Source organism: Siphateles boraxobius, unplaced genomic scaffold (assembly GCF_051911475.1).
Source record: "Siphateles boraxobius isolate OS27281-9 unplaced genomic scaffold, OSU_SipBor_1 48, whole genome shotgun sequence".
Taxonomy (NCBI): domain Eukaryota; kingdom Metazoa; phylum Chordata; class Actinopteri; order Cypriniformes; family Leuciscidae; genus Siphateles; species Siphateles boraxobius.
Window position 1 is genome coordinate 629,897 of NW_027509119.1, and position 12,221 is coordinate 642,117.

The 12,221-nt window shown below is 38.3% G+C and overlaps 1 protein-coding gene across 3 annotated transcripts in view; it reads left to right on the plus strand.

Annotated features, from left to right (window-relative positions):
• The window catches only part of ank2b (ankyrin 2b, neuronal), a 155,896-nt gene that overhangs the window by 120,073 nt on the left and 23,602 nt on the right, over positions 1 to 12,221 (plus strand). The window contains exons 37-46 of one of the 3 annotated variants that reach the window (XM_077201485.1): positions 220 to 448; positions 853 to 978; positions 1,066 to 1,188; positions 1,659 to 1,691; positions 2,137 to 2,158; positions 4,182 to 7,211; positions 7,590 to 9,116; positions 9,727 to 9,804; positions 10,628 to 10,759; positions 11,920 to 12,069. In XM_077201485.1, coding sequence (XP_077057600.1) covers positions 220 to 448; positions 853 to 978; positions 1,066 to 1,188; positions 1,659 to 1,691; positions 2,137 to 2,158; positions 4,182 to 7,211; positions 7,590 to 9,116; positions 9,727 to 9,804; positions 10,628 to 10,759; positions 11,920 to 12,069 — 5,450 coding nt within the window. The remainder of the gene's footprint in view (positions 1 to 219; positions 449 to 852; positions 979 to 1,065; positions 1,189 to 1,658; positions 1,692 to 2,136; positions 2,159 to 4,181; positions 7,212 to 7,589; positions 9,117 to 9,726; positions 9,805 to 10,627; positions 10,760 to 11,919; positions 12,070 to 12,221) is intronic. The other 2 variants (XM_077201486.1, XM_077201487.1) reach the window with 2 other exon arrangements.

The following is a 12,221-nucleotide window of genomic DNA, read 5'->3' on the forward strand; positions in this document are numbered from 1 at the left end:
CGAGGGGTTAAGAAATACCTACAACTCTAGTTTTAAAACAGTCATAACTTATGAAGAAAAATAATGCAGATACTGGATGAGGAGGAAACTATGCGTTCGACTGTCCGCATATGCTAGATTTTGTGTCGTAACTGAAGTATACTTTGGGTAAATGGGCCAATCCTGGTTGAAGCTCACACATAAGTTAAGCATCAATATCTCTCATATTTTCCTCATCAGATTCTGGCTGATAGACTGCAGGCAAGTACAGGAGTCGGTGAACTTCGCCACTCAGGTGTATCGTGAGATCATCTGTGTACCTTACATGGCCAAATTCGTCATTTTTGCCAAAACGCATGACCCTATTGAGGCTCGATTGCGCTGTTTCTGTATGACTGATGATAAAATGGATAAAACTTTGGAACAGCAAGAGAACTTCACAGAGGTGGCACGTAGCCGAGATGTGGAGGTGAGTAATGTACAGGCCTTGCTCATCCAAATATCGAAAGCTAAGAATTCTGAGTGGGTATTGCTGCAATAGATTCCTGTTAATATACTTCTATGCCGCACAATCAGCTCTATTTATAAAATAGAGTTTGATTTCTCTGCTTACCTCCGCATCTGGAGGTATCACTTGCTTTGTGTTGCGTCTTTAGGCATTTTCCTCTGTTGCGTTGTTTCTCTGAAAGAGGTTCCCAAGGTTTTAATAAAGACATCAGTGCCTGATTTATTCTAAGACCCTACATCCTGAATGTATGCATAAATGCATAACCGCGTAAATGCAAACCCTATCAGAATTTGTTGTCTCAACTATTAATAATTGAGAAATATTTCCACTGTGGAACTGACATAATTGAATGGGTTGCATTCTAGGTATTAGAAGGAAAACCAATATATGCAGACTGCTTTGGAAACCTGGTTCCCCTAACAAAAAGTGGCCAGCATCATGTCTTCAGCTTCTATGCCTTTAAAGAGAACCGACTGGCTCTTTTCATCAAAGTAAGTCAACTATGCATTCATATATCTGAAAAATTATAAGAGGATCCATGCAGCCATTTAACTGCACACTTGGCAAATCACTTGTAGATTCGAGACAATGCTCAAGAGCCTTGTGGGCGCTTGTCCTTCACAAAAGAGCCCAGATCTTATAGGACTTTGACACATGGTGCAATATGCAATCTAAACATCAGCCTGCCAGCTTACTCAAAGGTAAGTTCATGCAATATGCTACAAAATGCATTGTCCAACAAAATTTCATTTTTATGTTGTCCGCTTTTATGGCATGTTTGCATGCATTCTTACATTCATTTTGTTGCCATGAAATGAATGCTTTATACCACAATATCTGCATAGGTTTACAGTTGACGAAACACTCAATTTAATGAGTAAATTACACAACTTATTGCTGTGGATATTTGGAAGACCTCATTTTACAGCCATCTTTTCCTTCCATTTGTTTCCCCTTTTAATAACATTTTTGAATCAACAGCTGATAAATGCTTTTATGCATTTCTGTTGCACTAAACCCGTCACAGCACCGGCTGGCCTCAGACATGTTCTGTTGCTCTGATAACTGCTTAGCCTGCTCTTTCTGTCCCCTTCTGTCTTTCCTCTACCTCTGTCCATCTCTCTATCATCTGGTGCTCTCGTCCTCTTTTGCTGCTTCTTGCTCCTCAAAGGAATCAGATTCAGAACAAGATCCTGATGAGGAGGTAACTGCGATTTTGCACTTTAATTAACAAAAGATCCTTTGCTTTCCTCCATTATCTCAGTTCAAAACTCTGTCCAGTTCCACTGGGTATAATTATTATTATTATTATTACAGAGATAAGTTGTTGTGTGAACAGTATTAATGAGAAAATTTGTTTCTAAACTCTTTCTGAAAGAATTTCATGAATGGCGCCATAGATGTATTTTTTTGTTTATTTGATTGTTTGTTTGTTTTAGAAGCCATTCATGCAGGAAATACAGATCATTCCAAAGGGTTTACACATATTTTCTCATAACTGTATATTGTTTGGTGTGCCAGCTTTGATATCTGTATTAAATGATGTGGGGTCAAGAAAGTAAATTGGCAATTTTAAGCTAAAAATATGGATGTCTGTTCATTCAATGCATGAATACAATTGAATTTTCTTTACCTTTTTTTCTTTACAGACGAGCCGAACACTTGAGAAATGTAAGATATCGAGTTAAATTAATTAAAATATGTTGTGTTATTCAGACATTTTTCCATCAAACTTACTAACTGAGAATGTCACTGTAAAATAACTTACAAAGCATGATTTTAACATTCTATAAAATAACCTTGTGTCTGAGTGAGTTAACTATTGATATATTAGGGATTTAACGGTACACAAAAATGACGGTCCATTTACTGCGGTCCCATTCCGATCCGTTCTGTCCAGTTCATTGAAGTCTGGTAAACATAGACTTGCTTGCTGTCAGGACAATCCTTTATCTGAAATAGAAATATTTGCGTGAATCTTTAATATTTACAGGTAAGTATACAATTGTAAGATGTAAAACAACAAGCCATGTTGCTTTATGATTTAGTTTGAAGCGCAAAACGGAGTTTGAAATTACGTTTCGTAGATAAAGAAGTTCTGCACGTTCAGCGATTAAAACGCTATTTCGAAAAGAACCATACCGAAAAAAAATTTGTACCGTTACACCCCTAATATAAATATATTAATGTTTTATTCTGATCAGTTTATGAATCTTGATAGAAAAAAGTTTTTAAATGTCTCCTAATCTTTTTGCACATAATTTGAATTTCATTCATACTGTGGTGATGTTTGTTTTCAACTGTTTTAGATCCCTACTCCCTTCATTAAACACAATAACAATCTGCAAAGCAAATTATGATTCCCATCCAAATCTGTAGTAATCACTCTCCTTAGTACCTTTTTTGGTGCCCCTGCATTTTTATACATAAACAAAGTGTACTTGTAAGCCAGTCCAGTAAGAGGATTCCCTCTCTTTATCTATGAATGTACAAAACATTAATAATATAAACCTGTGATTAAACTAGTCATTGCCCTTTTTTGTAGATTTGTGGCTTCATCAGTTGGATATTACCATTGCATAGTTTGCTTACTATTGCATTAGAGAATATTTTAATCACCACACTATGTAATGTAACCTTAAGTATAGTTCCTACTTTAAGCTAATATTCAGGTATAACTATGAATTAGAATCCAAATCTATTACTACATCAAAATTACTACACACTAACAATTTTACCAAATTTACCAAGGAATTAACATTTGAATGCTGTTTTGTGTGTATGAATTGTTTCAGTACTGATCTTTGTTTAACATTGTTTACATTGCCACTACTAATATTAAAAATAATTATTTCAATATTTTACTTTCATTTCACTGTCTGAAAACGTGTGCAAAAACCAACCAGCTTGTCACTGGGGCAGTACCCTTAAAATACAACTTTGTACCTAATCTACTCATAAAAGGTGCATTTTAGTACCTTACAGTAGTAATATGTACCCTTTACTATATGAATTTTATGGGCAAATAAGGTACAAAGATATCCCTTTAGGACACTGCCCCCATGACATGCTGTTAATTTTTTTTTGCACATTTTCTTAAGAGAGTGTATGTTTTTTTTTTCAAACGCCTTTATTTTCACATCCTAAAAACACCTTGATGAATTTCAGTTTTAGTTGCATATCACTGGCTTTCTTTAAAAAAAACACATTAAAGACTTGTTTTTGATGAGTTCATTTTAATTGAGTTCTCTCCTGAATTCTCTCTTTCTCTCTTTTTTTTCTTCTTCTGTAGACATGAGTTATAAATATTGAGCAATGTCTACTTTGTGTTACTGTTTTTCACTATATCTCCCAGTGTTTGGGTTGGCTTATTTTTGTCTCCCTTTTAAATATCACTTTAGTTTGTCTTTTTGTTTGTGTGAGTGCGCTGTTTAACCAAATGTGGATAAACAAGTTTCCTGCTTATTCCTCCATTGTCTTTAAGATTTGGTTAGTATTTGCTTTGCAGTTGTTATTCCCCCATAAGTCCAGTAGACTCTCCACTCATCCTCCCATACTCCACGTCCCTTTTTTGTCACCTTGATGTCTTCTGGTCCTTGAAGCTCTGAATTGATCCCTTATGTCCTTTTCCAATCTCTGTCCCTTTAATTTAAATTTTGATTAATTTACTCCTTAAATGTCATCCAAATGGAAGATGATGAAGACACTGAAACAACTGAAACGTCATTCCAGAAAACACACTTGATCCGAGACTCCCCTGCACTTGCAAGTCCAGATTTACTCTCTGAAGTGTCAGAGATGAAACAAGACCTTATCAAAATGACTGCTATTCTGACCACTGATTCCTCAGAGAAAGCGGGTCCTATGCAAGGGGATTATTTAGATAAGGGGGTGGAGGAGGTGTCAGCAGAGCCTTTTGAGATAATGGAAAAAGTCAAAGAGGATTTGGAGAAAGTTAGTGAAATTCTGAGAAGTGGAACATTTGACAAGGGAGAGTCTGCAAAAACAGAGAGTCGTCCATATAGGAAGGATGAGGGGTGGGTTCTCCTGACAGAAAGTGAAATTGAAGAGGCCAAAATGATGGCTGCCTTTGAATCTCAAGAATCGCTTCTGAAGGAAGTTAGAGTCAACAGAGGATCACAGAGACCAAAGGGTACTAGGGACAGGTCTGGCATGGACACTGTTTCCACTGGTGAAGTTAAGGAATACTTACTGGATGTGCCTGCATCCCAAGAGACTCCATCACAACAACAGTTCACTGAGGTTGTTCTGCGCAGAGGTGGTCGAAAAATAGTCTCAACAGTGGCAAAAGACACTAAAGCCCATACAACAGAAGTAAAAAAGCCAGTAAGGAGGAAAGGTCCTCAAGGACACACAGAAGAAACCCAATCAAAAGAAAGTAATGTTAGGAAGAGCACAGAGAAGTCTTCCGAAGGGGATGCCTTACTACCTGTACCTGGAGACCAAAAAAAGTCTCCTGTATCACCAGTGGTTGAGGAGACACCAATTGGTTCGATTAAAGAGAAAGTTAAGGCTCTTCAAAAGAAAGTAGAGGAAGAACAAAAAGGTCATAAAAAACAGACAGGCCAAAAACCTCCATATAAAGCAACAGAAGACAAAGTGTCTTCTGTTATCAAAGACCAGAAAACATCAGGCCTGAAAAAACAAACCTCTTCACCCCAGAAACAGTCTGCTTCTAGGTCACCAAAGCCTGAGCCTGGAAGTCTAGAAGAAACCATGTCTGTAAGAGAACTAATGAGAGCATTTCAAACTGGCCAAGACCCCTCAAAAAGAAAGTCTGGGCTCTTTGAGCACAAAGGATCTTCCAAAACAGAACACACAACAGCGAGTAAACCCGAGGCCATACTCACAAAGTCACAATGTCTTCCCCGAGCACCCTCACAAGAAGAAGGGTCTCCTGATGTTTTAAAGCCTGAAGATCACCATGAAGAAAAAGAAGTCATAATTAGTCCACACATAAAACACTCTAAAGAATTTAAAGAAGATACAAAAGCAAGGCAAAAGAGTGGCGAGGGTGTGGTTTCTGGAAAAGAGTCAGCAGTTCCCTCCACTCACGCAAGCGTGACAACAACTTTTCTTCAAAATTTGTCAAAACATGGCAGAGATCTTTTGCCTGATAATTGTACAGAAAACAGTGCATTTAATGACAGCTCTGACAGCGTTAAACATGAAGCATTGGTCGACTCACCCAGTGCTAGTCTTCCTGAAGTGGAAGCCCCATTGAGTTCTGAGGAAAGTTACAAACATGAGGGCTTGGCTGAGACTCCAGAAACAAGCCCTGAGGGCCTCCCATTATCACCAAAAAAAACAGCTCAGTCTATACTGGAAAAGTCCTCAAAATCAGTAGTAGTCACCCCTAAGGTCAAGACAAGTAAAATATCTGTTTCTTTTTCTACTGAGATGAAGGCAACTAATGAACAGGCATCTGATGCTACAATTCATCATCCAGCACTGAGCAAAGCAGTGGATGAGCCAACAAAAAGTGAGTCCATGTCTATTCCTCATAGGAATAGGGGGATGAACTTAGGGGATGAAAAAACTTCTGTTGATAAGGACATTGTTTCTGTGTCATCCAAGCCACCTAAATCTCGAAAACTGACTAAAAGAGCATCTGAAACACTAGAGAATTTTTTGAGTGATGAGGAATCCTTTGATGATCAATCAACACCAACCTCTTCTGACTTTCTGGCCTTAAGGGCAGCTACACAGGATCATGGTGGTTTAGTGCTGCCTCTTAGACACCAAGATTCAGAGACCCTTAGTCCAGTAGCTGATGACTCTTTTACCATTAGCCACAAAGACTCTTTAGAAGGTAGTCCCTTGATGGAAGACAACTCTTCCCATAGAACCCCAGACTCTATTGAGCCTAGTCCAACAAATGAATCCCCATGCTGTGACTCTTTAGAAAACAGCCCCGTAGAGATGAAAACCAACCTGATTTTTCCACCTACAGTAGAACAACCCAGTGTGACCACAGGCCCCCTGACATCCTCCAAAGCCCCTGAAATCCCCCCAGAGAGTTTGCGTAGTAGATTGCTCAAAGAACAGGAGTGTAATGCAGACGATGACAGTTGTGAGCAGACGTCCCTGATGACAAGTTCGGGTAAGAGTCCTCTCTCCCCTGACACACCAAGTTCTGAAGCGGTAAGTTATGAGGTCAATCCCAAAACCCCAGACCCCATGGTCCTGATTGTTCCCTTTAAGCCATCAGTAATCCCAGAGGAGACAGTAGAAGATGATGAGTTGAAGTGTGGCCTGGCACAGAGGAAAATTACTCCAGAGGAAGAGATGTTTAAAATGGCTGCCAAAATAAAAACATTTGATGAAATGGAACAAGATGAAAAAGACAAAAAGGACAATAGAAAAGATAGTGAATCTTCTCAGACATTGGTATCGTCTGATGCAGGAGATGAGAGCATCAAACTGTTTGCGCTTACATCCAAATATGAACCATCCTCTGTGGATGATGTTGGGTTTACTGAACTCAACCAAGCATCAGAGATAGCACGGTCTGTTGAACCGATCATTAAAGTACAACCTCCCTCTCCTTTTCCAGCAGGTATACGTAAGAGCCCCCAAACATCTGAGGACAATCAACATACCATGGCCCACAGTGCAGCATCTTCAGCTGAATCAGCAATGAGGAGACCTCAGTCTGTTTCAGAAAAGCATAACATAAAACCACACCTTCAAGAATCTCATAGTGAGAAATTTGAGGACAAAGAATATGTTGATTCAAAATTAGTACAGCTGAATAAAACTGCCTCTAACAGCAACAATCTGGCTGAAAATATAACTGATGAACAAAAAGAGCAAAGCTTAAAAAGATCTAAAGGAAATCAAGAAACTGACAGTGATGAAATGCAGAACGAGGCAGCAAATTACCAAAATGTTGATTACATATTGCCTAGTCAGGAAGAGTCTAATGTAACAGATGAGATTAAAGGTGATTACATGAGGCATTCAGGTACATCTTATGTTGATATTTGTAGTGGCAGCCTAGATATTGATTCTATTCCAATTATTATTGGACAAACAAGAGAAACATTTAAACCAGAAATATGTATTTATGATGACACAGAGGAAGATGATGCTGAGGAGGAACCTCCTAAGACTGAATCTAGAGGAGTTACAGCAAAAGCAGAAACAGATGCCTGGAATTCAGTGCGAGAAGATGATGATGCATTTGCAGCAAGAGTCAAAGAGGAAGAGCAAAAGGTCTTGGGTCTGGTTGTAGATCGGCCTTCCCATGGAGCGACTCCAGACACAACACCAGCAAGGACACCAACTGAGGAGGGTACACCAACAAGTGAACAAAATCCTTTCCTCTTCCAAGAGGGAAAGCTTTTTGAGATGACAAGAAGTGGTGCGATAGACATGACCAAAAGGAGTTATGAGGAGGAAGGCTTTGCATTTTACCAAATAGAGCAACCCATTGAAGAAGGCATAGCTGAAGAAGGAGAGAGTGGACTTGGTAGAGCATCCGGTGATGCTGAGAATGAGGTTGGTTGTAACCTCTCTTTGCAGATAAAACCAGAGGAAGATAATGACCTTTCTAAAGAGCCTGCAGATTTATCTGTACATTCTCCTACTGAGATTAATATGGCTGCAGCTACAAAGTCAGATGTTATAAAGTCTAAAACCTCAACCAAAACCTCAGAGAAGGACCAAATAATGCCAGAAACAGCCGAGATTAAATCAGACAAAGTAATGAGTGAGGGACAATTAGTATCTGATCCTGCTTACTCTGATATGTTAATAGTCAATGTTCAGACAGCAGTGTCAACTATTACTAGATCAGTTCATTCTCAACAGGACCAAGGGTTCTCAGATTTCCCCCCAGATGATCAGCACTCAGTTATAGAACAAACCAAAATCCCAGAAAAGACAGAATCTAAAAGTAAACTTGTCTCTAAAAGTTACACTGCAGCCTCTCTATCATCTAAGACTAAAAAAGATGTGCCAATCTCCAAAGAGGAAGAGAAACCAAAATCCAGAATCCCTGTTAAGGCCAGCTCCCTCAGGTCTGAATGTGTAGAACTTTCCAAGGATAAGAAGTCGAAATTGCCCGTTAAACCTCAAACGAGGAGAAAATCTGACACAGAGACAGGCCCATCCATAACCTCCAGTTTAACAAAGTCTTCCAAAGCCAAGAGCTTCTGTGAAAGTGACTCCACCAAGAAACCAACCAAAAAGGACCAGAGACGTTCAACAAGCACTGACCTATCCAGCACAACTAAGACACTTCCTTCAAGACTACCAGTCAGGGGAAAGCCTGGTCAGCCAATTCAATCTTCGACACCAGCAAAACAAAAAAAGGCCCTGCCCACTGACACAAGCAAACAGTCTGTTGCATTTTTTGAAGAGATTAGCCATGAGGCAGCTAAGGTAGTGGAGAGTTTGGCTCAGGCAGAGAAAGACAAACAGGGGGCTGCTGCATTATCTGATGATGCAAGCAGCACCATCGATGCCTCAGTAATAGAGGGTGAACCTTTTCTTGACATGCAAATGCCTTTCCCTGAGGATTCCTTGGTCATTAGGCCCAGATGGGACAACCCTGTTGAGACGCAGATGGAACGAATCCCTGCTGATAAAGTCCGAAGTCAAGGTATCCCCCATCTCTTGGGGCCCATTATCTCTTTCTCATCTGCCTCAGCACCTCAGTGATGAAAGTGCTGCTTCTCTGTCTTGTAACTAATTCTTCTCTTTGTGGTGCTTCTTTGATGTTTGGGCTATGTTTGTGACTGTCTCTTTTCCTTTTATCTGACATAAGTCTCAAGATTTACTTAAAACCAACTGCAGTGTGGAGTATTTATGTAATGTTTTTTGCCAGTATATTCACTGACTGCATATGGGTTTATGACCAAATTAATTCAATTTAAAACATCAGTTGTGAGGTGCAGTTGATATTACAGATTTTATAATCACAAATCCCGGGACAGTTATTCAAAGTATTCATTCATGATTGATATTTTATCTTGTCTTTGCTCATGGATTGAAACTACTCTGATAATGGTTTTTGTAGCATATTTGCTTAGAAATGTTGATTTAATAATAGATAATTAAATATATAAGTATAATTTAAAAAATTATATATTTTTTACATGAGAAAGCCAGTGACCTTATTTGACTTAGTGTTGTAAACAATTATTTTTAATGACTTCCATTATTAGATTTGTGTGCTTATATGTCTTTTGCTGCTTTGCTGGAATTTGCAGTAAATCCACAGGATGAGGCTGACAGGAAAGAAGGGCGTCTGGCTGTAATAGCAGACCACCTTGGTTTCAGCTGGTCAGGTAAGCTGCTAACCTCTATACCAATGGTTCCCTAACTGGGTGCAGCAGAGCACTTGTTGTTTCGATGACTATGAGTGCTACTTACAGAACCTTTGTCATTCCGTTAATTCAGTTAACTGTGACTGTGAGCGGACAGCTTAGATATTGACAGAGCTATACAGAAAATGTACATATAAACTACAAAGAGGCTCCTTGTTTTGTTTTGTTTTAATTTGGGAACCTCTGCTCTATACGGGTCACCGTGATTTTGCCAAGTAAGACATGTTCCTGGATCAACATAGTTTGTTGATCCTGGAATAACATTCCTGTCCCACAATTTTGTCCTTACCCTATCCCTACCACTAAACCTAATCCTACCCATCACTTTTCCCTAAAATCAGAGGGAAATGATAGGTGAATAACACTGATGTTGAAGCACCTCACCCTGGTTCTCAGCCTAAACTTGACATAAACTGTAAACTTGTCCCTCAAATCTGATTGGTTGATCTGAAAGTTGTTCCAGGATCAACAAAGATGTTGATCCAGGAACATGTGGTACTTGGTGAAATCACGTTCACCGCTCTATACGGACATTTTTGAAATGTAATTATAAGGTACAGTACTTGGTTAAAATGGTAGAATTATTTATGGAGTTGGGATACATTTATGTAATGGTTGCATTTATTTGCAGAAGTTGTCATGCCTACTTTTTTATTATTGTAAACCTTATCTTATTTCAACACATATTGCATTGCAGTCATAAGGGCACTTTTGTTTTATATGGATACTTTGTTGTCCTGAATTAAATGTATGACTCATTACTGATGTGATTTTATTCAAACAGAATTGGCTCAAGAGCTTGAATTCAGTGAGAAACAGATCAATCAAATAAGAAATGAGAATCCAAATTCTCTACAAGACCAAAGCCATGCACTCATAAGGCTATGGAAAGAAAGAGAGGGCAAAAATGCTACAGGTAAGATCTGCTGATCATGTGTTTTCTTTAAATTTGAATTAATCTGCATTGGTCTATTCACCGGATATACTAAGCACTATTAAATCAAAGATCAGTACACTTTAAATAATTATTTCAGCATTACCCCTCAGCCACCACCAATGTCCCTAATGACAAATCCAGCTTTGTTGGTCACCAGCATAAGGTATGTTTTGACTGCTGAAATTCATGCTGGTTTATGCTGGATTATTCAGCAGGGGTGCAGCATCCTTGGGAATCACTTTTTTCAGTAATTTTCTTCAGCACCATTTGCTTAAAGGCAGAAATTTCTCTAAACTAAATAAATTTACTTAAATTACATTTAAAAACCTGGCATCATGGAAAACTTTTTTGGGTAAAAAAAATTCCATGACTGAGCAAGTACATTAGAAATAACAGTGTCCAAAACAGAGTTATTGCCTAGAATTTGAAATAATCATCTAGTTTGTGATGAACATGGACAATTCTAAACTGCAATCCTTATTGACCTCTGTGGAATCAGCAAAACCTTGAACTACAGAGAGTCTGCAATTAAAAAGGAAATGCGACATAGCCAGTGTAAAAACAAGATCCAGACCACAGCGGCAGAAATTATACTTACAGTACTAGCTCTGAAGACATGTTTTCCTTTTTTTTTGGAATATCTTGTTGCTGTCTTGGTGCAGCATGACCAATCTGCTCTGAAATGATCACCAGTAACCATTATATTAATCCACGCTGAATAGCAGTGCCAAAACACAACTGACGTAAAATAAATACTATTTAAATATAAAAAAAATATTAAAAAAGTAACATGTAACTTTGTTTACATTTTATGGAAAAAGAGAGACCAAAGTTCTGCAGTGCAGCTTTAATTATTTTCTCTTCCTTTTTGGCACATTACTTGCCATTGTTGTAAATTGATTGATTAAATGAGGACATGCGTGCTATGACATTTTAGTGATCAGGCATATAATTTTCGGAAAAACATCTGGGTGTGGTGTAGTGTAGTGTAGTGTAGTGATGCTCGTCACATGCACAGTACAAATTATGATATTATGACATCACTCACTCAGAAGGGAATCACTCACATTGTATATATCTAGTTGTGTGTTGCATTCTATTTAACAAAAGTATATATATAACACCTCTTCACTTAACAGCAGAGAACACTTTGATGAAGACACTTACAAAAATAAATCGAATGGACATTGTGCATCTCATTGAAACAAAAATCATCCAGTCCAGTCAAGACCAGTCATCACACACCTATGCAGAAATAGAACAAACCATATCATTGGATCATAGTGAAGGTATGTATGGTGACAATATCTTGAAGCATATTAGGTTGGTGTTTATTTGATTGTAAAATATTTGTATTCCTCACTTTACAGAAGATGATAATTAACTGCATTACTTTTACAATGGTTTTACAACTTTACAACAGAATCTATATTGGCCTTTA